Source organism: Sciurus carolinensis, chromosome 16 (genome assembly GCF_902686445.1).
Source record: "Sciurus carolinensis chromosome 16, mSciCar1.2, whole genome shotgun sequence".
In the NCBI taxonomy this organism is placed as follows: Eukaryota; Metazoa; Chordata; class Mammalia; order Rodentia; family Sciuridae; genus Sciurus; species Sciurus carolinensis.
The window spans coordinates 67,590,480-67,618,141 of NC_062228.1; the positions used below are offsets into that span (position 1 = coordinate 67,590,480).

Genomic DNA, 27,662 nt, shown 5'->3' on the forward strand with positions numbered 1-27,662 from the left:
ATTGTAGGATTTTCTGCAAACCAATTTAGCAAAATATATAAAATTTCATGTATTGGCATTCTGAGTGATCTTCAAAAAAAACCTCTAAGTATGCAAATGTTTTATATTTTTTTCACAGGACAACCAGTTGCAGCCACAAGACAGGACACTGGAGAGGTACAAGTTAACTGTACTCACACAGGTCCTAGAGAGACAGTCACTGCATGCACAAGGGCCCACACTGGGCGAGTTCCACAGGAGGGGGGTTGACTGAGGAGGTGGGAGAGGGAGGAAAACTTTTGTATTAAAAAAAAGTACACTTGCCTTGTAAGCACAAAGCCCTGGGTTCGATCCCCAGCACTCCCCCCGCCCCAAAAAATAAGTACAAATATCACCAGGTATGGTGATGCATGCCTGTAATTCAAGCAATGGTGGAGGCTGAGGCAGGAGGATCGTACGTTCCAGGCCAGTCTGGGCAACTTAGCAAGGCCTTAAGGAACTTAGCAAGGCCCTGTCTGAAAATAAAAAATAAAAAGGATTGGGGATGTAGCTCAGTGGTAAAGCATCTCTGGGTTCAGTTCCCAGTGTCAAGGAAAAAAATTTACAAATACAAAAACACCAAAAAGTTTTGAGACAGCAGGTTTGATACATAGTAATACTTTGCTAAGACAAAATTATGAAAAATATACTGTGGTATTTTATCTAAGAGATTTAACATTATATTTACATCAGGCATTTATTAGTTTTCTTCTAAGATTAAGGCAATAACTGTATCTCTAAAATCTTAATTAAATCTCTACATACTTTAATGGCACTTCTTGAACAAGCCATTTCTCCAAAGTCATCATTCACTTTAACCATATATAAGTTATTTCTGAAGCCCTCCTATGTAAATATCTGCAAACATAAGTCATTTCAAGTTCGGTTCTATTTTTTCCAGTAGCAAACTATAACTATTATTATACTTTACATATAGGTAAGTTCTTTTCATTAAACTGATTTTTAAATTTTTTGTACTTTTGATAATAGAGGAAATTGAGAAATATCAACATTTTCATTGACATCTTATTCAATAAGATACATATTAGTGTGCTTTGAATTACTATATTGGAAAGACTTCTACCTAGAACAACAGTTTTCTTTGCTACTATTTAAGTTCTATGATTTAAATACCATTTTTGGTTGTCAATGTTTCCTTTCCATTATTTTTATCATTTCCCCCCAAAATCTCCCTTTTTTCACTGATGTATTGTTGTTGTAAGTTTAAGATTGTTGCCTCCACAAAAGAAAAATTTCAACTGTCTTGATTTGTGACTCTTCTAGATGATATTATTGACCTTAATAACATTTCCTGTTTCTAGAATGTTTCTCAAATGTGTATTTCAATTCTCAGTCATAGATGTGGACGTTCATCTCACAGCTGTGGTTTCTGTGTGGTAGAAATGACCATTCCAGAAGATGATAACAAGGCACAGTCCCGCATGGTAGTTTTGTTTCTTCTCAACTTCAAACATCCTCATACTTCACCATCCAACAATGAAGATTCGCAGCTTTTGGAAGAAGGGATTGTTCTGAGGAAGGTTCTCCTCAAACAGTGTTGTTGCTATTATTTTGTCTTTACATATGATAGTAAATGTTTTGAAGTGACAAATATCTCACCCAAATCAGAAATTTCTTAACATGAAATAGAATCTACACAGCTATAGATAGGATAAACCCTCCATTGGTTTTCAGTAGAATGATTGTGCTTTCCAAACATCTTCCAGCATAAACCTTAGCAATTACTGTTACATCACTTCTACCATATACAACTAGGTTATGTGCATTAATCCTTCAGAGTGATTGTTACATAATTTTCTGCAATGGTAGTTCCTTCCTGTGGCCCTGCAAGTGCTTCAGGTGAACTCAGCATTCTCTGTTTCCTCGCATCCCTTATTTTACATTTTCCAAGAGAATCTTAGAAAGTTTCTGCTCTAGATCTGAAATAAACTACTTCCATCCCCAAAGACACTGCTTTCTTATACTGAGAAATTGTACTAAGACACCAAAACCTGGCTGCTAGAAATAGGCATTGATATTTGGTTGTCCATAATTTCTACAGTTTTTCAATGCAGAAAGGAAGGAAAGTATATATTTTATGGATTTATTTACATATTGATATATGTGTGTGTATAGGGGGCTGAGAGTGCAGCTCAGAGCAAATGAGAGTCCCTGAGTTTGCTCCCTAGTATCAAAACATTTTCTTAAATATTAAATAAGTTAATATTGATTGTTCCTCTCAAGTGGAGGTTTTAGAGTTTTATTTTAAATTATCTTTATATTATCACTCACTTTCTCTTACATAGAAAGTCTTATTTTCCACTTATATTAATATTGTTTCAAAAATACGTCAATACTTTCATACAATATATAAACAAAGTTTAAGCTGTATTGATAGTTTTGCCTCTAGGGCACGCAGTCAAAATTATACATTTTCAATTCACTTGAATGTCCTTTTCACAGAGGTCATCGACTGGATATGCACTTTAATTTTTTATTTTTAAAACACCTAATTTGATTCAACAATGTTTACTAATTATGTAAAATATTTGTATTTGTGAAAACAAAGCCACTATTTTAGATTTTCTTCTAAAATCTATCTCTATGTATTTGGTTCCTGTATTTTTTTTCCTCCACATATTTGGAAAAACTTTGGTATAGTCCATACAGTTCTTCACCTGGCTTTGCATTCCAGAAAGCAACCAGTTGGTAAATCAGTATAAAGATCTTCCTCACTCAGTTTATATGTATGGAACACAATGCTATGCAGATGAACAATAATGCATTCACCTGCTTCCTGTGGTTAGACATTTAAACTGTTTCCAACTTTCAAGAATACCATCTGAATCCACAAGCACACATACTTAATGTCCACTTAAACAGAGAAAATATGTGTTAGGTTTAGAAGTAAAGTTACTGGGCATGGTGATGGTAACTTTTTTTTTTTTTTTTTTTTTTTTTTTTTTTTTTTGGTTGATGAACTACCCATTCCTTTTGTTCCAATCAAAATCACTGACCCAGGAATGCTGATGTGATGGCTATTGTCAAGTTGGAAATTGGGGTTATCTTCCTTATTCAGATGGGAGTGGGAATCCTTGGAAATTTCTCCCTCCTTAGGCTTTATACATTCACTTTGCTCATTGGACAAAATGTGAGACCTACAGACATGGTCCTCAACCAGCTTGTCTTAGCCAATTCCTTTGTACTTCTCTCTAGAGGGATCCCTCAGACGCTGGCAACTTTTGGACTGAACTACTTCCTGAGTGACGCTGAATGTAAACTTCTCTTCTATTTTCAGAGTGGCCAGAGGAGTTTCCCTCAGCACCACCTGCTTCCTTAGTGGCTTCCAGGCCATAAAACTTTACCCCAATTTGTCTAAGTGGCTGGAGCTCAGAATGAGATCCCCAAAGTGCGTTAGCTTCAGTTGTTTCCTCTTCTGGATCCTGCATCTGTTGGTAAATATCTTTGTTCCTATGAAAGTGACTGGTCCAATGAACAGCAAAAATTTAAGCGTGAAAATAAATTATGGATACTGTTCCTCACTTAATCCAGATAGATTTAAAAGGTTTCTAGTTGCATTCTTATTCTTCACAATTGACTTCATGTGTTTGGGACTCATGGCCTGGGCCAGTGGCTTTATGGTCCTTTTCCTGCACAGACACGAACAGTGAGTCCAACACATTTACATCAACAGTCACACCTCCAGACCTTCCCATGAAGGCAAAGCTATACACACCATTTTGATCCTTGTGAGCTCCTTTTGTCTCTTTTACTCATTCTCTTCTGTGTTGCATGTTTGGATGACTCTTTCTGTAATCCCAGGGCAGTGGCTGATAAATACCTCTATGATTTTGTCTTCATGTTTCCCAGCACTCAGCCCCTTTGTGCTCATTCATAGTGATACTCGTTTCTCAAGTTTCATTTGACCTGCTAAAAAAGGAAGCAAATTTTCCCTAGTTTGGTGATGACCATATTCTCTCCAGCTATTTCAATCATTCCTTCTATCATATTTTAATAATTTGGATGATAAATTTCTCATTCTTGATAGAAATGTGTCATTCTATGTAGAATGGGATGGTTCAGTCCTAGACATAAGTCCTATAAGAGGCCTAAAATAACTTTGTGTGCATAAACAAACACTATTCAGACTGCTTTAGCTTCAAAAGAGTGATTCATGAATGTGAAATAGTATGATAGAGGAAAAGTATTGTTTGGGATTTGGAGAAAATCTCTCACCTTGGCTTTTGTACACAGTGGTAAATGACATGTAAAATGCACCATTTTAATAAATTTCAGGTGTACGATTCAATAATGTTAAGTAAATGTGATGTTGTGAATCTACCATTACTACTTCCAAAACTTTTTAAAAATAAACCCAAACAGAAAAAGTGTCTACACTGAGCTATGACTTCTCATTCCCTTTGCCTCCAGCCTCAGGTATCCTCTGACTCACTGCCTGTCTCCATGAGTTAGCCTATTCAAGATATTTTGTAAAAGTGGAATAATAAAATATTTGTTATTTTGTATGTGGCTTACCTCAATACATTTTTCAAAGTTCATCCTTGTTGTGTTAAGTGTAACTTTATTTCTTTTATGACTGAATACTATTCCATTGTATGAATGTATCATTTTTTAAAATTCACAAATGTTTGATGGATATTTAGGTTGTTTCCACCTTTCAGACACTGAGACTAATGCTACCATGATCATAAGTGTACAGGTACCTGAGTTCATGATTTCAGTTCTTTAGAATATGTAAACAGGAGTGGAACTGTGGTGTCAGATGGCAGGTTCTATACTTTGAGGAACTGCCAGACTCTTTTCCACAGTGAGTGCACTATTTCATATTCCCACTGCCAGCATACAAGCGTTCCACTTTCTCTGCATCCTTGCTGTTGTTGTTTTAGTACCATCCTGATAGATGTGCAGAGCACCACTGTGGTTTCGACTATCCCTTAATGATTATGGTGACATTTTATGTTACATGCTATTCTCAATATTTCCTTTCCTCATCGATTTGCCCCTCTCTTCTCACCTCCCATCAGTGTACAAACATGGACTTACACCTACTTTCTCAAAAGGAAAACTTGCTTGCCTCCATCACCTCCTTAAGGCCTATTCCATTGCCAGAGGTGCCAGACTTGCGAGTCAGACTTGCAGCCCACCTGTTAACTCCCTTCTCCAACTGTCTCTCTTCTACTCCATGGATGATGTTAGGGAAATCCAGTTTTCTTCCAGTGAGCAAACTCCACATAGCAAACTGAATCTTCAACAGGAAATGGAAATATGTAGTTTTTCAAAGTAAATAATATGACTTGAGTCTGTTACTTGAGGATTTTCTTCTCCCTTTATTCGGATCACAAAATAATTTCCTTAAACAAGTTTGACGTTAAGTGCTGTTCTCTGTCAATTTTCATGTATTGAAGGCTGAGAAGTTAGCTGGAATTCATCTGTCATGCTGACAATGTTGGCGATGCAGAGCAGCAACCTCAAAAAGCTGCATGGGGTCACCAAGATGTTTGGCAGGAAACTGCTGGTGGGGGCTACCAGAGAATGGCTGTGGGCGGAAGACTGGCAGAAGCCAGGGGGACAGCATGGGCCTCTTTGCAGTGATGTCACAATCCTCACAGCCAGTGACAAGTCACCCCCTGACCAGCCTGAGCAGTCAGTGGAGACCCCGGAAAGGCTCTACCTCAGCAGTCCCAGGGCAGCGTGGAGGAGCAGCTTGGCAGGTTTAAGGCCTGGATCTAGCCCTCCTGGCCACTAGTGAGGCCAGGGCAAAAGGACAGTCAGTGTACATAGCGAATGACTGGTCAGGAAGATGGAAGCTGATTCAAAGGAAATAAAATGCTAATACCTCCAGAGCACTTCCCCCTCCTCCAATCTGTTGCCACGGTCACCTGCCTCCAGGGATTGTTCCTCCCAACAAGGAGTTGCTAATGAGCAGCCCTGGGTGGCCCCCTTGCTGCCTTCCTGGGCAGCTCCTCTCCGGGCTTTTGGTCACTGGTCCAGTAGGCAAATAAGAGGAGGAGGGGGCATAAGAAGGCAGTGTTAAATTCTATAAAAGGGGCAGGCCGCCCCCACTCCCTCGGATACCAGTTCTGGATTCCCCTCTCCCTGAGAGAAGCAAGTCTCTGTTCTGCGCTGGCCTCGGCGCGTCTCCGTGTTCAATCTTGGCCAGCAGAACGAGCCGGCTCCTGATTTGTCCTCAACACCGGGCCCTCCCGGGCTCACGGGGGCGTCTCCCAGTACTTCACAGCGTCCTCCTTGCTGTCTGCAGGTCAGCGTCTCAGGAGCAGGTCACTTCTGCCCTGGGATGAGCTTAGCAGTGCACGCCAGGCCTGCTGCACCACGAGCGACCCCGGTCCTTGTCCCTACTCCTGGACCAAGTCGCCGAGACCCCCCAACGGCGCCGCAGTGCCAGCTAACGGTCGCTCTTCTGAGCGCGAGGCGGACCCGCCTCTGGAAGATGGATCTGCGTCCACGAGGAACGTCCAGCACAGATGATTCGGCCATGGCGGCCGCGGTTCCTTTAAGTAGCGCGAAGCCCCGCCCCGCTCACCTAAGGCGGTGACGCCATCTCCCAGCGCCCAGAGGGGTTGCTGGGCAGCAGTACCCAGAGCGCCACGCCGGCGGCCCTGCGGCGCGTGGGAACTACACTACCCAGAAGTCCAGGCCAAGGCCGACCAATGAGCACTCGGCAGCGGGCGCTGAGACGTTTGTTCCGTATTCGAGGCGGGACTTCCGGCGCAGTCCCAGGTCGGTCGCAGTGGTCGCCTCTCCAGTTCCGCACGCTCAGCACTGGGGGTCCTGGCTGGTCCCCGCCGCTCAACGGCGGACCGAGGCGCGGCGGCTGCGGCCCGCCCGGCCCCGCGGCGCTCGCGGAGTCCGATGGCGGTGGCCGCGCCGCAGGACCCAGGCCGGGTAAGCGCCGCGCCGTCCGGGAGCCCGAGGGGCTACGCGCGTCCCCCTGTCTCACAGCCGGTTCCAGGTCCCTGTGTCCCGAGTCGCGCGGGGTGGGGCGGTCCCCAGCCCGAAGCTGTGTCCGGGGCGTGGCCGCGTGGCTGCCGAAGGAACCGGGTGATTCATTCTGTGGACGGGGCGCCGGCAGCACCGAGGCCTTTGGCCCGAACCCCGCAGAGGCACGAGGGCCGCGTTCAGGTCCTCAACTTGCAAACGCGTTGGAATCGGAGCACCTTGCAAGGGCCGGCGCCGAGGCGCAGCAGAGCCGAGGTCCTCGTGCAGGTTCCACGGAGTTACAGCACCGGGCTGTAGCACGGAGGCCGCCCACCGTGCGGTCATCCCCCGGCCGCTCGCTCCGGGGCTGGGCCGGGGGAAAAGGAGGCCGAGTCAGTGGAGCCCCGCCATGGTCACTTGTCTCTCCTCCTCTTCTCACAGGCCCGCATGACTGCAGAAACCCGTGTGGACCTCGCACAGGTGAGTGGAGGGTGCGCAGGACTTCCGTAGTTCTGACCCCATTCTGGCACTCCGCATTTTTGTGTTCTGGGACTCTCCTCGTGTCACTGCCCCCGTTCTTGGACCCTGAGCAACAACACCAGGCCCAGGAATCACACCTCTGGACTAGGGGCTCTCTCAAGCGCTTTCTGTTGCTGGAATCTGGTACAGTAAGGTGTGGAAGGTTGTCCCAAGTTTAGATCCTCGATAAGCAGATACTCAAAGGCAGGGCTGAGTTGTTGAGGAAAGCCTGGGTCTCCTGTCTCATGGGAGTTGAAAGCTAGAGAGCAGGAGTCACGTCTGTGATTGTTTTTTGATTTTCTGTGTCTCTTCTGGAGTGAGATGAGCAATGGAAGTTTTGGATTAGAAGATGGTGATCTGACCTAGGTCTCAGGCTCCCTGTGGCTGCAACATGGAGACCAGACCGTGAGTGTGACGGGCGAGATAGGGTGAGCAAAGAGAAGGCTACTGTAGTAGTCAAGTGAATGCTAGATGACTGGACCAGTGTGGTGGCCATGCAGCTGGTAGCTGTTGGAGTTTAGATCGTTTTTTTTTTAAGTATGAAAGGCTGGGTTTACATATATTGAGGGTGAGAGATTCTTACTTAAGAATCTGTGGTTCATGAAAGTGGGGTGTTTGGGTCTAACAGCTGGAAGTGTAGAAACGCCACTAACTGGGTTAAGTTGGTAGTAGGGTCAGTTTTTTGGTATATCAGCAATTTTGTTTTGGGACATCTTCAGAGGCTGAGATATTTCAAAGAATAGTTAGTTTAGCCATCAAATGGATAGTTAACTACCCAGGACCACAGCTCTGGGGAGAGATTCAGAACTCATCCAGAAGGTGACCAGTGTTTGTCCAGGGGTGTAACTTGGGTCACAATTAGGAGGGGAATTCTGGTTTTGCTGGTAATGCTATTAGTAGCCTGGGAAGGGAAGGTGGGATCACTGTTGGGTCACAAGTGCTTGGGTCCTTGGGTTATTATTGTGGGAGTCACAAAGATGTGGAAGAGAAGTAGCCATGGGGAAGGTGTGAGAGAGAGAATGATCTGGCCACTTGCCAAAGCTCTAAGGGATAAGTGGACATGAAATCCATGTGAAGGCCTAGGAGTAATTGAGGTAATGAAGCTAGGGCTACTTTTATTCAACACACTTTAGATGCACCAGGACTTTGTAGAACCTGTGGTGTGTCTGGTGAGTTTCAGTCAGGTACTTAAGTTTAGCAGTACCGATTTTCATGAGGAGAGTTGGTGGTCTTGAGGTAAAAGGCTACTGTGGCAGGCATTGAATGAAGGTCAGGAGAAGAGGCAAGCAGTTCTAGAGAGGGCATATCAGGTGCAGCACAAGTGGAAGTGGGCTGTGGTTTCTGAGATCTCTAGGCTGTTCTGGGTGGCTGAGGCTGAAACAGGAGCTTAGGCAGAGAAGCTGCTGTTTTGGGAATGTGGCTTGAGTGTCCCCCAAGGCTTCGTGTATTGAAATGCAATTCCCAGCTTGACTTATCAAGAGTAGAAACAATCTGACTGTGAAGTTTAGAGGTGGAGCCTTCGGGAAGTGATCAGGGTTAGAGTCATCAGGGTGGAGCCCTGTGATGGAATCCCGCTGGCTTTATAAGTAGAAGAGAGACCGCACACATGTGTGCGCACTTCTTGTCTCTTGCCATGTTATGCCCTGAGCCGCCTGCGGACACTGCCAGGAAGAAAGCCATCACAGATGAAGCCTTTAGACCTTGCATTTCCAGAACTCTGAGCCAGAACCTCTTCTTCATAGTTTGCTTCAGATATTTTGGGATGCTGGTGAAAATGGACTAATGTAGGATGCGAACAGGGTAGGGGCTGCCTCTGGTGGTGGGGACTCTCAGAGCTCTGGGTAGCACTGGATCATGTGTCAACTTGCCAAGCTCTTTGGATGCCATGTTCTGAGTGACATGGAGAAAGAGAGATGCTGTGGTTTGGACACAGGGTGAGGTGGTTGCAGGAGTGAGGTGATGTGAGAGGTGTAGCACAAAGAGTGAAGTCTGCGTGGTGGGCAGTGTGACTAATGTCTCACGGCCATGGCACCGAGGACAGCGCTGCGTGGTGGGGAGGGTGACGAATGTCTCATGGCCATGGCACCGAGGACAGCGCTGCGTGGTGGGGAGTGTGACTAATGTCTCACGGCCATGGCACCGAGGACAGCGAAGTGATGGCGAGCCCACATGTGTGTCTGAGAGGCACCATCTTTGGACCCCAGGAAAATCACCTGGCTTATGGGGATCTGGCCCTACATTTTCAGGCCATTTAGATGCTTCTCCCAACCTACCTGCCTGGTGATGCTGAGGGAGGACAGTGACCATGAGACATGAGGAGAGGGTGGTGCTAAGGGAGGACACAGTGAAGGTGAGGAGAAGGTAAGCTAAGTACCACCAGGCGCCTCCCCTGAGGTGGAAATCAGGAAGGAAGATGAGCAAGGGAGGCTGACTGGTGGGGTGGAAGGGTGGACTTGGGTTCCCAGGAAAAAGCTGATTAAACTTTCCCCATCTTGGCAGGACTGTGTAACCTTTGAGGACGTGGCCATTTACTTCTCCCAGGAAGAGTGGGGGCTCCTTGATGAGGCTCAGAGGCTACTGTACCTTGGTGTGATGTTGGAGAACTTTGCACTTGTAACCTCACTGGGTAAGACCCTCACCCCACCCCATTGTTTTGACCTGAACTCTATTTATCCACTTTCACCCTAGCGGCAACTCTGCCTTTTCCAGAGCCTGTGGAAATCCTCTCCATTGTCTGGCACATGTTCAGGGATGAGCTTAGTTCACTCCATGAGAAGCCCTTGCTCCTGCTGTCCTGCAGTGCGCAGGGAGGGTCTCGGAGTCAGGTGTCTTGAGGCAGCCTAACATATCTCACCTACTTTCTTCCACTTTGGGTCACTGTTTCCTCCCTCTGGATGATGTTTCCTGTGCCTGTGTTGGGGACTGGGGCATTTTCCTGATGTTTATGTGAACCTCGGGATGTTGGCAGAGCTTCCTCCGAGGATCTTCGTAGTCCTGACTTCCTTTCCTGTGGTCTGTAGTGTGCTGTGTGGCTCTGCGCCAGTGCTGCGGGAGCACCTGTCCTGTCTTTCCTTTAGGACTTGCTTCACACTGGGAGAGCAAGTGAGAACCCTGGTTGCCTCACAGCGTGAACATGCCACGTGTCTCAGAGGACTCCTGGCCTTGAGTGCCTCTAGGGGAGGATATCATATCCAGGTGTTCTGATCATAACCAGCAGCGTATTTTGCATCTGCCAGAGTTTTGGAGCTCTTGCCACCATCACCCTTCGTTTCTACTGTCTACCTACCTTCTTTTCTTCCTCCCCTCCTTCCTTCCTTCTTTCCTTCCTTCCTTCTTTCCTTCCTTCCTTCCTTCCTTTCTTCCTTCCTTCCTTCCTTCCTTCTCTTCCCTTCCTTCCCTAGGGATTGAACTCAGTGGTACTTAACCACTGAACACATCCCCAGACCTTTTTTTCTGTTTTATTTAGAGACAGGGTCTCACTGAGTTGCTTAGGACCTTGCTAAGTTGCCGAGGCTGGCTTTGAACTTCCAGTCTTCCTGGTTCAGCTTCCTGAGCCACTTGGACCACAGGTGTGCAGCACCATTCCTGGCCCTTTTCATTGTCTTTGTTGGTTCTTTACTGACTTTTTACTTCATGTGACTTCTGACCTTGTGCTGCTTCCTCCTTTCTGTCTTCCATGTCTCACATCTTCTCTGCACTGCTCCCTTGATGGTGTTTTCCAACACTGACCATTTGTAGTGAGGTATGTGTAAGCCATTAAATGTTCCTTGAATAGAATTGCTGTCTTGTACTCGATTCCAATTGAACTTTCCTGGTCCTGGACACTACTAGCCTTTGGAATGGCATGCACATGTCACCAGATGACAAGGGCTTGCCAAAGGCAGTTGGTGAGGAATAGATTTGAGGCCTTGCCTCTCCTTCATGTGGTGCAACCCAACCTGTATCCTTTGTCTGGTGATGACTTCCCTTTTCTGATCTTTATAGGCTCAGTAGTTCCCAGCAGCCCCTTCTTCAAACTGATTCCAGCTTCCTCATCCTCAGAACAATACAGTATGAATTCATTCTTTGATATGTGTGTGATAGGACCTGCCTTTTCCTGTGTTAATGTATACCTGCAAGATTTTAACTAATTGAGTTGACTGAGAGTTTTAATGTCATTGGTAGAAGAATTTGTTACTTACAGTAGCAAGAGAATAAGCACCATGCCATACAGGCCTACATGAGAAGTTGCCCAGTTGTGAGGAGGCTGAAGCAAAAGAGAAGGGAAAATATTAAGCCACAGCCTTTATTGGAGTTTCTGCCTAAGAGACAAGGCATGCTGAATAGCCCAGGATAGATACATTAATCATTGCCGTGGACCCAGTGACTAAAGGGCATCCTGGCCTGACTTGTCTACTGCCTGTCTTGGGATGAATGGGGCAGGGGAATACAGCATCCTGAAGTGTCTAGGCCATACAGAAAATATAGTCTGCAGCATGGGCTCTGAATTGGTTAATTTCATTTTAATGCTGTGCTTTCAGCTCAGCTCAGACTTTTGCTGAGAATTGCCTTGCTCTCTTCCCCAGCCAGCAAAGTTTTGTTTTTAAATGGAGGCTCACTGCTGCCTCAGCTTCCCAAGTAACTGGGACCACAGGGGTGTGCCATTGTGCATGGCTTTCAGCAAAGGGTTTTGTACTGGAGATTGAACTCAGTGGCACTCTTTTGTTGAGCTACCTCCTCACCCCTTTTTATTATTTTAAGACAAGGTCTTGCTAAGTTGCTCAGGCCAGCCTTGAACTTGTAATCCTCCTGCCTCAGCTTCCCAAATAGCTAGGATTGTGGGCATGTGCCACTACTCCCTGTATTAGCAGTGTTTTAAGATAGAAATTCAGACTGGGGCATAGCTCAGTGGTAGAGCACTAGCATTCATGAGATCCTGTATTTCATCCTTAGCACCACACACAAAAAAGTCATATTATACAGAAAGTACTTGGAAACGTGAGCATTATACTCCCACTATGGTGTCAACATGTATTTTATTAGAATTTGTTTGCTTTCAGTTTGTTGGCATGGAATAGAGGATGAAGAGATACCTTCTGAGCAGTTTTCTGTAGGATTGTCGCAGGTCAAGACTTCAAAGGCAGACTCATCCACCCAGGAGACTTATCCCTGTGAAATGTATGTCCCAGTCCTGAAGGACATTTTGCACCTGACTGGTCAACCTGGGCAGGAACCCTATTTGACTGGGACATGTGCAAACCTTCACCAGGACCAGAATTGTCACAGCTCAGAGATGTCGTTGACGAGAGACTTGGAAAAGGCCTCATATATGAAGAGCTGCATAATCCAAGAGAAACCCATTAGCTGTGGTAAGGTTGGAAAGGACTTTCTGGCCAAATTGGACTTTATCCAGCCCCAGGCTGTTCCCAACTGTGAGAGGCCAAACACAATAACTGAGCATAGGGAAGCCCTTCATATTGGAATAAACCATTACAAGTGGAGTGAATGCAGAAAAACTTCCAGCCACAAACACAGTCTTGTTCACCATCCAGGAGTTTACACTGGAAAAAGGCTTTATGAATCTACCAAATATGGGAAAGCCTACCACTGCAAGTACTCACTTATTCAGCTCCAGAGAGTCCATAATGGAGAAAGACCTTATGAGTGCAGTGAATGTGGGAAATCTTTCAGCCAAACCTCGCACTTGAATGACCACCGCAGAATCCACACTGGAGAAAGACCTTATGAGTGTGGTCAGTGTGGGAAATCATTTAGTCAAAGAGCCACACTCATTAAACATTACAGAGTACACACTGGAGAAAGGCCTTATGAGTGCAGTGAATGTGGGAAATCCTTTAGCCAAAGTTCCAACCTCATTGAACACTGCAGAATTCATACTGGAGAAAGACCTTATGAGTGCGATGAGTGTGGGAAAGCATTTGGGTCCAAATCCACTCTTGTTCGGCACCAGAGAACTCACACGGGAGAAAAGCCTTATGAATGTAGCGAGTGCGGGAAATTCTTTACACAGAGCCACAGCCTGCTTGAACACCAGATAATTCATACCGGAGCAAGGCCTTTTGAGTGTGGCCAATGTGGTAAGTCGTTTAGCCTAAAGTATGGCCTCATTCAACATCAGTTAATCCACAGTGGGGCTAGGCCTTTTGAATGTGACCAGTGTGGAAAATCTTTTAGCCAAAGAGCCACCCTCAATAAACACCACAAAGTACACACTGCAGAAAAACCTTATGAGTGTGGGGAATGTGGGAAAGCCTTTATGTTCAAATCTAAACTCCTTCGGCACCAGAGAACTCACACTGGAGAAAGGCCTTTTGAGTGCAGTGAGTGTGGGAAGTTCTTTAGACAAAGCTACACCCTTGTTGAACACCAGAAAATTCACACTGGACTGAGGCCCTATGAGTGTGGCCAGTGTGGAAAATCCTTTATCCAGAAGTCTGGCCTCATTCAGCACCAGGTCGTTCACACTGGAGAGAGACCATACGAGTGTGGCAAATGTGGGAAATCTTTTACACAACACTCTGGCCTCATTCTTCACCGAAAATCTCACATCATGGAGGGGCCTCACAAAAGCAACAAATGTGAGGAAGCCTTCAACCCAGGGTTTAACATTACTTAGCTCCTGGAAGTCCACACTTGAGAAACACCTTATACCAGCAAGAATTGTGCTGTTTCTTTGATCAGTGTTAGACTCTCTGAGGGAACTGCCTGCCTGAAGTTGAACATTTTACTTCCTAACACCTACTGGGGTAAGAGTCCCTGCATTCAGGCACGGATGAGGCTCACAGGAACCTTTGTCAGAGTAAAATCACTGCCAGAAGGCATCTTCTACCCATTCACAGTGTTCTTTGATTACCTGAGCTTGTAAAGGAAGACACCTGTCTGCTTATTCCCTGGAGAAAGCCTTGAACAACCTGGGCTCCCAAGGAGAATTCTTTCCCTTTTCTGAGTGATTAAAACATACATATGACTAGTTTTTAGGAGGAGGAGCTTGTCTGCAGTTTGCTGGAGTCTTCCAGGAATGGCTTACCTTCATGGAAAAGTTTTATCAGTCTCCTATTCACCAACAGGAAATTTTCTTCATGTTGTTCTGGTTTATACATTAATAAATGCTTTATTGTTTAATCTACCCATAGTCTTCATGTTTCTCTTCACAGTTTCTAATGGGAGGGAACAAAGTTGAGCTCTGTATGAAGTGATCAACAGTCTTCACAGAGCCCCCATTTTTAGTGACTTAATAGAGATAGTATTATGAATAAAAGTAATGGTCATTTCTTACCCTAATGTGCTTTGCTGCCTAGAACCTAGAAAAACCTGGAGGACTTTATAGTTGTGTGTAACCTTCATGTCTCTTTTTGGTGAAAACAGGTCACTATGAAGAGGGGTGTTATGAATTTGTTCAGTTCCCACAGACTCTTGCATAGTGCCCAACACTGTTGAAGAGATGCATTTTCTAGTTTCTACAAGGGCAAAGTGCCCTTGTGTTTATAATTCCATAGTGTTAGACAACCTTGCAGGAGCCAGGTGTACACCATAATTGGTACATAAATACTAGGTGAGATTAATTGGAAGTGGAAGATCCAGTAGCAGAACAAGTGGACTGCCACTTGTAGAAGCGCAGGCACAGTGACTGACTGTCTTTGTTTAACTTGATGACATGATCACTGTGTACTAAGCTTGACGGTGCATTTGCAGCCTGGCTTAGATAGGATGACCCCACACCCTGCAGGCATGATAATGAACTAATGTGTCAGAGCCTGGGGCTGGGTGCACACCTTGGCATAACCTGGTGGCATATGGAGGGTTCCACATGAGTACAGAGCAGGCTGCGATAGATCATCTGAAGGAGCTTGGGTTGGAGGAGGGTTGACTCAAATGACGTGCTCCACCATGGCGGCCAGGCACAATCACATCCTGAAGCACTGTCCACCTCCTGGTTCCTGCATAGGACTTAGCCCTCAGAAGTCCTGGCTTTCTGCACCTTTCTCAGTGACAACAACAGATACTAATGTCCAACAGCCCAAAACCAACTTCCTGCCTCTCACTTGCCAGACATGGTACCCTTCAAGGTAGGGGCCATGACCTTCACCTGGTAGAAACTTGAACCTGGCCAAGAAGATGCGCCAGTGTGTGAGGCTGGAGAACTCTGGGCTCTGGATCTTGGTTGGTCAGACTTGGCCTCTGTCTCATGTGAGTGACTTTTTCTTTCATTCCACACCCCTGTTCATGCCTGCCTTTCTCCACCCACAGTCCCTGCTGTGTTCTGAACATACTCGGGTCTTATGTTTTTCTGGTTTCCCTGTGTTATTGGACAAGAAACACTGCCTTATAAACCCTCACCTCAGTGCAGCACTCAGGCCTGTGTTCAAGGTCCTTCCAGAATCTAAAGAGAACCTGATTGATCCAGCCTAATGAGCCAGATGTCACCACAGCCCACTTTGCAGGAATTGGGTGATGGGCTATTCTCGGAGAATGTGCTGAGTCATTCAGGTCTCAGAAACCTTCCACAAATCAATTTTGGTGAAAAAGCTGTTTGCTGGCAAGATCTGCCTGAAGTGTAGGATATGTTCCTCCTGTGGTGTAGATGATCTCAAAGGGCCCAGAGGTATGTCTACAGCCCTCTCCTTCCCCTCCTGAATGTGTCAAGAGGGGCACTGTGCTCCTGCAGCCTGGACTCATCCCTCAGCAGGTGCCGTAAGCTCGCTGGAACTCGGGGGAAGTATTTTGATTTCTTTATTGTCCTTTGAGGATGATTTTCCATTGCTGACAAACTGCTTTCCCCAGAGCAATTTATTTCCCTTTAAAAATAAGTTGAAAGTGCAAAGCAGGCTCGTTGGATTTGAAACCACTAGTCACAATGACCATAGCTGAGTCAGGCCTGCTCCAGGCACTGTTTGTGATCAGCCATTAATGCTCATGACACCCCTGTTCCCTCAAATTTAGGAAAAGAACAGTTAATGCAATGAAAGCTTCATAAAGACTAAGTTTACTTAGAAATTGCTCCTTCATTGCAAGGTGCTGTACTCTGCCACTGTTGGTGGTAAAGTCCTTTTATGAAATGTGGGTGAGAGTAGACGGTTGATGTTTGAAATGTCCTTTTTGAACCAGATCACTGTGTGAACTTCTAATGTTTAAGATTCTCAGTGATTCATGAAATGCCAATAACTAGAAATCATGAAATTATCACCTCCAATAGGTTCCTCTTCCCCTCTCCCCCATGTTAAATCCTCCCAATCACATTCTTTCCTTACCTCCACATCCCACTTCTGCAAGACTTCTAGCTCCACACAGTGGCTGTGAGTCATTTCCTCCTGTGTAGCACCTGGAGCTCATCTCTGGAGCCAGACACATGGTGTTGAATTCAAGAGCTACTTCTAGTGAGTTATGTGACCTTATGTCCAGGAATGTATTTCCCGTGGCTGTGCACAGACTTATAATTTATATGGGTTGATCCACTGAATGTACCACCACAAGCCACATAGGAAAAGATAATATTCATTAAGTCATATAAAGTATATACAAAAGGAAAACCACCCCAGGTAGCATACCAACTCAGCACCAGAGAGACATCACGGGCATTTCGCAGCCTACACAACCAAAGAAAGCAGTCTTGTCACCTTTGAGTTCTTCTCATCTCTTAAATACCCTGGAGTAAACATAAAGTTATTGTCTGGAGCCACTGGGCTCAGTGCCATCAGTACGTTTGTTCTCCAGACCTGAATCTGGCCAGCAGCCAGGCCTTGAGAGCAGAAACCAGATGTCTTTAAGTTTTTTTTTTTTTTTTTTTTAAATGTTCTCGGGCAGAGAGCTTATCTGTCCTTGAACAGGGGCACTGCCAGACCACTAAGTTTCTCATGCAAGTTGTTTACTCCTTGCCCTGATTTCACTTTTTGAAAGCACTCTTAAGGTTCTATTTTTCTCTACACCTTAGGAAAGGTAAAAAAAATTCTTGTATGTCAGTGTCCTTCTTGGTAAAATGGGGAATTATGGTATCAACTACACAGGACTACTAGGGTGAATAAATTATGAAAAGGCACCAAACAAGACCCAGTGCTCCCCAATTGTGTGTTATTGGTTATGATCCCTGTGGTCACAATCCTTATCATCACTGTTGCTGCTGGCATCTCGGTCACCATCCTTATTCTGACCATCTTGCCTGAAATCAGCATGTTCTGGAGTTCTATGCCATTTTCATTGAGAAAGGCGCTTTACGTGTCTGACTGCAGGTTAGTGACATCCTCAGCATTCACTTGGTTAGTTTGCTTGTCTGACCAGCATCCCTGGGAGCAACTGTCCTGGCATACATGCAAGGAAGTAGCTTTCTACAAATACACTAACTTGCCCTAGTTCCCAGAGACCATGAGAGAGCTCCGGTATCCTTCAAGATAATACGCATCTGGACGTTCTGGCCCAGGCTTTCTCTATCATTGTTCACAAAATACTTGGTTAAGTATTTGGGAACAGAAAGAGCATTCAAGATTTAGTGTTTTACTGGCTCCCTTTTCTTTAAGAAAGATACATCATTCCATTAGTTGTTAACAATTTCTCTTCTCAATGTTTACTAGTGTTTTAATTACTAAGAAATGTTACATTTGAATCAAATATACAAATTCACCGTGACATTCTTGAGAAATCAACTTATGTACAAATGTGAGATCGATATGCATTCTGACAGACCTCCAAACTTGTACTAGTCAACCTTTCATCAATGTGATCAAAACATCTGATAACAGAGAAGAAAAAGTTTATTTTGACTAATGGTTTCAAAGGTCTCAGTTCATGGTTGACTGACTCCTTTGCTCTGGGCCTGTGGTGAGGGAGAACATCATAGTGGAAGGGCATGGTGGAGGAAATTTGCTCAGACCATGGCTGCTGGGACATAGAGACAGGAAAGTGCCAGGAAAGATTTAATCCCAAATCAAGCCTCCAGCGACTACTTCCAACCATGCCCCATCTGCCTACTGTTCTCACTAGTTCATTAAAATGATTAATTCACCAAATGGATGATTTCATTGAGGGATTGTAACTTTGATGATCTAATCATTGCATAGTACATGAGGATTTTGTGGGACATCTCAGATCCAAATCTTTGTGCCTTCTCTTTTCCTCTTCCCACTCATAGAGGTCACACTACTTTATTGTTGGGTATCTTCCCCACCACATCATACCCATCCATGAAGTTCTGCCTTAACACACATCTCCCTGCATTTCTGTGGACTGAATTCATCTTTTGTTTTTTCTTATGAGATGTGCTAAGTATTGTCTGGGGGTATGAGAAATGATCACCCAAAGACATGTTCTCCCACTACCTATGCCTCCCCTGGTACTGTTATCACTAGTGTAGTCCTTGACCAAAAGAGATGTCTCCCCCACACTCACACACAAATTATTCTCTTTATTCTAATTGTTGTGATGTGATTGCAATATTTTTGTGAAGGTTCTAAATTTCTCAATATAAAATCATGCAAATTTTCTAGAAAACAATATCAGAAAGAAATAGACTTTTATCTATGGGCACTCTGAATGATTTTCAAAAGCACGTCAGCCTGAAGCAGGCAGGAAAGTGACCAGCACACACCAGCTGCTCTCACAAAGGGTCATCTTGCACTGTCTGCAGAAAATGCCTGTGTCCAGTCCATGAACACACCATGAGCCACACACACATGCACACCACACACCATACCACACACTACACAAAACACACTGCATACAAACACACCACACAGCACACACACAACAGTCACTGCACACACATCACACATTACACATAAACCACTACACAAACCACACCATAATCATGCCACAAACTTCACACTATACACACCACACCACACACATACAAACAACACACACACACATACACTTGTCCTTTGTTCCTGGGGATTTCCTCCAATATAATTCTCCTGTAAATCAAATACTTATCTGAAAAAATACAGATACTTACCAAATGGCATTGGAGGTTCAGACAGTAGCAGTACAGCCTTTGTGCAGGAGTGGAGAGGGGCTTCTGAATTTCAGATAAATGACAGACTCCTTGATCTCATCTCCTTATCAGGAAAGCAATAAGTACTTTACCTGTGACTGCAATGGCAATAAACATCTGCAGAGGGACTTGAGATCAACTTTGGAAAACAACACTGTGCAAAGCACCAAAAGAAATTAATATTGAAATACATTCTCTACAAAAATTGAGGAATAATCTGGGAACAACTTATCTTGACTAGTGATTATTATTTCTTTAGGGTAAGAATCTAGTGGTGAGACTGCAGTATCATATCATAGGTATGTACTTGGTGTACAAGGAAGGCCCAGGTGCTTTTGTAAATTGGATGCATAGATTCTTTCTTGTGCCAACAATGTTTGACTGCTTTAGTTCCCCACATCTGCACCAGATAGTATTACTAGTCTTTTCCCTAATTTTGCATGTGCTGGTGATCATATAGTAGTATCCTGCTGTGGCTTTAATGTGAATTCTTGAATAATGATGTTGAGCATATATTCTTGTGCTATTTGCCATTTGGAGATATAAGAATATACTTGGTCCGCAGTGCCCAAGGTTCAGATGTGGAGCATTTAGGCAATGATTTATTTCATCATGAAGGCTGAACTCAACAGTGGATTAATCCATTTTTTAAAAAATGGATGGATTAGTGGGTTAATACCTGGATGAACTACTAGGAGGTGGGACCTGGTTGGATGAAGTTGGTCACTGAGGGCATACCCTAGAAGGGTTTGTCTTTCCTCTGGTCCCTCTTTCTGCTATCCAACTGCATGAGCTAAGAAAATTTCCTACTCCACATATTTCTGCCATAAATTCCTGTTTCACATTAGGCCCAGAACAATGAAGTTACCAATCATGGCTCATGGATAAAACAGGAACCCAAATAACTGTTTCTCCTCGAAGTTGTTCTTGACAGTTTTTGGTCACAGTGATGACAAACTGACTAACATCAGCATTGTGCCTTTTGGAAGGGAAGAGTGCTTCTTGGTTCTCACATCATTGAATCCAAAGCCAAAAACACTGTCCTGGAAGGGCTTTGTTTTCTGGCCTTAGTACACGGGGAGGTATATTAGGATGTGGGTGTATTTCCGGGGTGTCTGTGAGGGAGGAGTTGCCCAAAGTCCTTCACCTGAGGAGGAAAACTTTTAGGTAGTGGCCTAATCTTTTATACTAAATGTGAAGTTGGTAATTTTTGTTAGTCAAGGCATTCAGTGTTAACATGATTGCCTCCAGTTTGGTCAAATATTTTGATTTTGGATTCTGTCCTGTCAGGGACATTCTGACTGAGGAATGGAAAGTCACAACATTTAAGGGAGCTCCCTAATGTTGGCAGTTATTTTGTGTGATCCATGGACTCACAGTGCTGCTCATCAGTGAATCACAAGGTCTCATCAGGGACCTGTGGGATACAAAGGAAGGGTGACATTTACCACCATGGAATCTAGCAAGGCACTGAAGTCAGGTGAGTTCACACTTGCCTACAGTTAGATTATAATATAATATAATATAATATATAATAGCTGGGATTGTAGGCATGCATCAGTGTCCCAGCTCATTGGTTGTTTTTAAATTTTTTTATTTGTTCTAATTTGTTGTATGTGACAGTAGAATTAATTTATGTATGATTTTTTAGATCATACATAAATGGAGTGTAATTTCTCATTTTTCTGATTATACATATTGTAGGATCACAAAAGTCATGCAGTCATACATGTACATGAGGTAAGAATGTCTGTTTCACTCTACTATCTTTTCTACCTCCACTCCTCTTCCCCTCCCTTCACTCCCCTCTACCTAAAATAAAGTAACTCTATTCTTTCCTTTCACCCCCTTATTGTGAAATATCATCTGCATATCAGAGAAACTGTACAGCCTTTGGTTTTGGGGGATTGACTTATTTCACTTATCATGATATTCCCTAACTCCATACATTTACCAGCAAATGACATAATTTAATTCTTCATAAAGCAGCATAATATTTTAGCACCACATTTTCTTTATCCATTCATCAGTTGAGGGGCATCTAAGTTGGTTCCACCTTTTAGCTATTGTGAGTTGAACTGCTATAAACATTGATGTGGTTGCATCACTGTAGTATGCTTATTTTAAGTCCTTTGGGTATAAACGAAGGAGTGGGATAGCTGGGTCAAATGGTTCCATTCCAAGCTTTTTGAGGAATCTCCATACTGCTTTCCATAATGGTTGTGCCAGTTTGCATTCCCATCAGCAATGTCTGAGTGTACGTTTTCCCCCACATCCTTGCCAACCTTTATTGTTGCTTGTATTCTTCATAATTACCATTCTGGTTGGAGTGAAATGAAATCTTAGAGTGGTTTTGATTTGCATTTCTCTAATTGCTAGAGATGTTGAACTTTTCTCTTATGTTTGTTGGTCAATGTATATCTTCTGCTGTGAAGGGTCTCCTCAGTTCCTTAGCCCATTTGTTGATTGGGGTTTTTTTTTTTTTTTTTGTTTCCATGTATAACATAGCAGTAAGAATGGTAGTTTCTTGACCCCCAGCCCTTGGATGTCTTGTAGTCATCCTAGGTGGTCCAGAATTTCAGGAGACATAAGAGGAGACTGCCAAAGTTTCTATGGGAAGGAGTTTCCAAGATTATTAATGGTAGTGCCTATTGATTAAATGTGGTAATAAATTTGGTAAACTAGTAAATGTGGAATACATTGCCTCATGAACACCTAGAAAATTAAAAGATATTGGATATTGAACTTGCATATCTTCATGTTGTCACAATTTGTTCATTTCCCTTAATACACATGCTGCTATAAAAACCATTTATCTTTGGTAATGTTTTGCTTGTGCTTTAGTGTCGCGTTCCTTCTGCCCGCAGAGAGAGACACGACACATCAGTTGTTCATCAGAGCTCTTTATCCTCAGATGATGATTTTACAAGGCAGTTACAGTCATATTTATATGAATCATGAGCCAATCAGGTTACAGAGCATGTGGGGAGAGCATGATGATAATGTAATACAATTAGCATGATAACAATGTAATACAATAAGGGTGTAGCGGGCATGAGTCACCTTGTCCAATCAGAGCAGTCCATTCTGGCACTGGCTTAGTGCCGGGGCAACTTCTTTAAGCAGTGTCAGCTGTTTGTTGCAAACCAGGCCGCCCCGGCTCAGCGCCAGGTTGCCCCGGCTCAATGCCAGGTGCTATATTGAAGTCCTTGATGTTGCAAATCAGGAGCCCCGGCTCTATGCCAGACGCCACACTGAAGTCCTTGAAGTTGCAACCCAGGCTGCCCCGGCTCAGTGCCAGGTGCCGTTTGTTCCTCGATGTCGTAAACCAGGTTGCCCCGGCTTAGTGCCAGGTTCCGCACGTTCCGCACTGAAGTCCTTGATGTTGCAATCCACTGTCTCGGCATTAGGGCCACACTGAAATTCTGAAAGCCAGGCTAGGATGGGGTCTGCAGCCCCCAACACTTTAGCTGGGATGGGATTTGTGAACCTGATTTCAACAGATTCTGAGAGACAGTTAAGACCTGGCTCACTAAGAGCATCAAATCTACAGCCTGGACCATAGCTTCTCAATACCATCCTGCAATAAAAGGTAGCAAAATTATGTGGGAAAAAAGGCAGATTCCTGATCAGATCAAGGACCTTACAAGATGCCTCTGCGATGTTTGCTTGTCTGTTTTGCTCCAGAGGAAGTGCCCAAGGAAAATGGTGAAATGGTCAAACACAAGCCGATTGGGAGAAACTCACTGTCCTGATCTGGAAAAACATGATCATCAGAGCAAATAAGACAAATGCAATTACACCAAATGAAACATTGAAGAATTCACAAATACACATTGATATATTAATGAAATGTATAAACAAAATGAAGTGACAACTGTGGGATGGGAAAGTCTACCCCATTGTAGACTGTCTAGTCATGAGCATGGGCTGAACATCAGACAGTTATCAGTGGTGGGCGTCTAAAACTGTGGGAGAAACACTGGCATGGATCAGGATCTTTACATAGTTCAAAATAGTTGCAGACTCATCACTAAATATAAAGAGAAACTAGTAAGTATCAAGTCAAGATGTGAAAAATTAACATGAGCAGAAATAACATAGTTGACATTCTCATACACAGATACCACATTGCTCCTGCGAGAGTGCCAGAAGTGGTCACGTTATCCTTTTTGTGGATTCCCTGAAAATATTCAAATTTTAATAAATCTTTCAGAAACAGAGGAGACCCAGAGGGAATTTTTACAAAAGAATTGGCCTGCAACATTGAAAAAGATAATTCCAAGGTGCTGAATGGAAGGCTGAGGAGTCATCTCTCAGAGGAATACAAAGAGACACAGAAACTAAATGAAATGTGAGAATTTGACTTTGGGCTCACACAAGGAAAATTGCTACTGGCAATTAGGGGTGAAGGATGGCAATGTATTATGTACTGTTCTTGTATCATTTTTAATATTACTATTGTGTAATAATGGCATTTTGACAAAATATAAATTCTTGATTTTTATAATAGAACTCCAATAGCATAAGAATTTTCTGAGCTCTTAGGCATTATGCAATGAAATACCTCAACCTTCTGCATTCACGGATTCAATCAACCATGGGTTGAAAATACTTGAGAAAATAATTTTGTCTGTATGGATCAAATACACAGTTTTTTCTTGGCATGTTCCCCTAAGCAGTACAGTATAGTGGGTATTGCATAGATTTTACACTGCATTGGGTATTATGAGTGATATGGGGTGATTCCAAGTACACAGGAGGTTGTGTTTAAGATTTATGTAAGTGTTACTGCATTTTATATTAGGGACTTGAGCATCTGTCAACTTTGGTATCCACAGGGGTTCTGGAACCAAAGCCCTAAGGGTACTGAAGGATGACTCTATACACTGATGAATTGGAAAAATATTTCCTATTAAGTCCAGTTGTTCAGGAAATAAATCAATATTAATATATATTTACATATTGCAATCATAATACATATTCTATATTATTATAATATCACCTTTTCAATGTATGGAAACAAACTAAAAGTGAAAAGGTCTCCATTAATTTCTAGTAAGTCTCACCAAGAAAAAGTCTCTGGTACAAAACATACCAGAGTGGGATCCATTATTAAGGTATTTCACCTAACTCAGGAATGAAGGAGGGACCATCCATATTGGCCTTTAACATTAGGCTGTAAGAACTACTTATCGAGTTATGAATAAAAGTAACCAAGAGTGTGAATGGGAATGGAATATGCCTCCATCTCCTGAACTCACTAAAGCAACTCCTGGGGCAGCACCATCACCATGGGCACCCCGTGAATACCCTGCTCAGTGTGGGACTTACTCCTGAGCCATCTTCACCAAATATAGTTCCTGCCCTTCTCTCCTGTGGGACCACTGGCTTCTGACATGAGGCTGTGCAACTTAATTTGTTGGGTGCATCTGAGTAAGAAAAGCAGACAAAATGTGGAGACAAAACTTTTACCATGTCTCCTGTACTGATATATCCCAGGTGCCCAGAAAAGCGCCTGACCTGTGTGGCTTAGGAAATATTCTTGAAGCAGAAAATGGATATGTTCTTGTGATACTCCTGCTCACTTGAACCACTCTGGCTTCTCTTTCCACTTTATTCATATGCTGTCTACTGTTTAATTTGGGTTCCTAGAAGTCCCCAGGTATTTGCACAATCATACTTTGAAGCCCAAGTTTTCCACAAAGTTGAAACCCAGCAGAGTCATGATCTCCATGTACCCTCTCACTAGGCAGGTCCCTGTGTGCTCTGGTCTTCTGAACCATCCCTGTTCTTCCCCTTCCCCTACATGTAGTTTACCTTATAGCTTTAGATATATCATGTGTCTGTAGTACATTGGTGAGTTTTAATCTGCCTTTCCTATCTTGCATGATGTTTTAAAGTGTTCAATTGTGAAAATTCTACACATACCACAGTGCCCAAAGAAGATGTGGGTGCGCACTCTGACTGCTGGCAAAATGTCTCTTCCTATGTTTCTATTTTCTTTTATGCAAAGAAATCACTCTGCACACGTCTGTATCTTGCCTTTGCCTTGTAAAATGTGTGCTTGAGAATAACCCATGTTACTGCACAGGACTCTCCTTCACTCTCACTTTCACCTTGGAAGTAGATACTGAGGTTTTGTGCAGTTCAGGTTTTCATTGTGTTGTCTTTGAGCAGGTGGGCAGAAAGTCATCTTCCATTTCATGTGAGAGATTATTGTAAGTATTTAAAAAGGGGGTTGTATTGATGGTGACACTTTACTCTCATTTGTTTATCCCCTGACTTTAGGTACAACCCACCCTCCAGTTGCTGATGTGATCCTTTCAGCATGGATATGGGGATTATTTTCCTCACTCAGACAGGAGTAGGTTTCCTGGGAAATTTCTCCCTCCTTTGCCTCTATAACTTCATCTTTCTCTCTAGACATTCCTTTAGACCCACGGATTTGATTCTCAATCATCTGGTGTTGGCCAATTCCATTGTTCTTTTCTCTCAAGGTGTACCTCAGACTCTGGCAAGTTTGGGATGAAAACATTTCCTGGAGCACTTGTGTGTCCTTCTGCACTTTGTGCCTGTTCAATGGTTTCCAGGCCATTAAGCTCAACCCCAGAATCTGTAGGTAGATCACACTCAAGATTATATCCCCAACGTTCATAACTTTCTGCTCTTTCCTCTGCTGGATCCTGAAGCTCTGATGCATTCATTTATGCCTTTAAAAATTTATTTCTGCCTTTACTTGCGAATGGCCAATTTAATAAGAAAAATGTCAGTGTAGATGTATATATTGGTCTTGTTTCTGCATAAGCATGGGAATCATTGCTCATTTTATACTGTTCTATACTTTTCCCCTGTCTTGATGAATCTGACCTTCAATGCCTGGGCCAGTGGCTCCATTGTCCTCATCCTGCACAGGCAGAAGCAGCAAGTCCAACACATTCACAGTCATGTCCTCTGCCCCAGATCATCTCACAAGGCCAGAGTTATACACAGCATTCGGATCCTAGTCAGCTCTTTAATTTCCTTTTATTAAGTTTACATTTTTTTGACCATTTGATGACTAGGTGTAAATTGAGTCCATTGGGTTGTAAACAGCTCTGTGCTCATGGTCTCATATTTCCCAGTGCTCAGCCCCTTTGTGTTAATTATGAATGACCCTTGCATCTCTCAGTTTTGCTATGCCTGCAGAATGAGGAAAATTGTGTTTCCTAATCTGGGTACAGTGCAATGAGTCTATTCTCTTGGCATCCAGTCAAGCATTATTAATACTTGAAGGCTTATTAAATTTAAGGAATATGTGATATTATTTTGAATAAAAGTAGCAAATTCCCTACCTGGAGTGATATTATAATAGAGATGAAATTTACATCATATACTCAAAGATTCCTCATTATATACCATTGGGCATTTCATTTTTAAATTTCAGTGCCTGGGATTGAATCCTAGGTCTCACACATGGTAGCCAAGTGCTCTACCATGAACTACATCCCAGCCATTTTTATATTATTTATATATAGGGTCTCACTATGTTATCCTGGCTATCCTCAACCTTGCCATCCACAACTCCTCCAAAATCACTTCAATTGCAAGTATGCATCTCATGACCTTTCCTAGATTTTGGAGTTTTTAGTGGATAATTTACCACACTTGAAATGGTATAATAGAGTAAAATATAGGACACCATGATCAAGTGGGGTTCATCCCAGGGATGCAAGGTTGCTTCAACATTCAGAAATCAACAAACATAATTCATCACATCAATAGGCTTAAAGATAAGAATCATATGATCATCTTGATAGATGCAGAAAAAACATTTGACAAAGTACTGCACCTCTTCATGTTTCAAATACTAGAAAAACTAGGAATAACAGAAACACAGATCAACATTGTTTTTATGCTTAGCCCAAGGCCAATATAATTCTAAATGGAGAAAAATTGAAAGCATTTTCCTCTGAAAACTGGAACACAACAGAGATACCCTCTTTCACCACTTCTCTTCAACATAGTCATTGAAACTCTAATGAGTAATTAGAAGAAATAAATTTAAAGGAATATGAATAGGAAAAGAAGAGCTCAAACTATCACTATTTGCCAACAACATGATGCTGTACTTAGAAGATCCAAAAAATCCACCAGAAAACATCTAGAACTAACAAATAAATTCAGCAAAGTAGCAGAATATAAAATC

General features: G+C 43.3%; 1 protein-coding gene across 2 annotated transcripts; it reads left to right on the forward strand.

Moving 5' to 3' along the window:
- Positions 1–6,771: 6,771 nt before the first annotated feature.
- LOC124966797 (zinc finger protein 416-like) lies at positions 6,772–14,614 on the forward strand. Of its 2 annotated transcripts, XM_047528496.1 has the most exons (5): positions 6,774–6,942; positions 7,417–7,455; positions 9,741–9,855; positions 9,994–10,120; positions 12,534–14,614. In XM_047528496.1, exons 4-5 carry the CDS (start codon positions 10,087–10,089, stop codon positions 14,108–14,110), a joined length of 1,611 nt encoding a protein of 536 aa, XP_047384452.1. In that variant the 5' UTR covers positions 6,774–6,942; positions 7,417–7,455; positions 9,741–9,855; positions 9,994–10,086; the 3' UTR covers positions 14,111–14,614. The 2 variants fall into 2 exon arrangements, with proteins under 2 accessions (XP_047384451.1, XP_047384452.1); XM_047528495.1 differs by lacking the exon at positions 9,741–9,855 and having other exon boundaries at positions 6,772–6,942.
- Positions 14,615–27,662: the final 13,048 nt, after the last annotated feature.

Bases quoted from the DNA above. Each gene is read 5' to 3' on its own strand.
- LOC124966797 (XM_047528495.1), top strand. From the start codon at position 6,910: ATGGCGGTGGCCGCGCCGCAGGACCCAGGCCGG. The intron at 6,943-7,416 runs GTAAGCGCCGCG...CTCTTCTCACAG, and splicing joins CGCCGCAGGACCCAGGCCGG to GCCCGCATGACTGCAGAAAC. The intron at 10,121-12,533 runs GTAAGACCCTCA...GTTTGCTTTCAG, and splicing joins TGCACTTGTAACCTCACTGG to TTTGTTGGCATGGAATAGAG.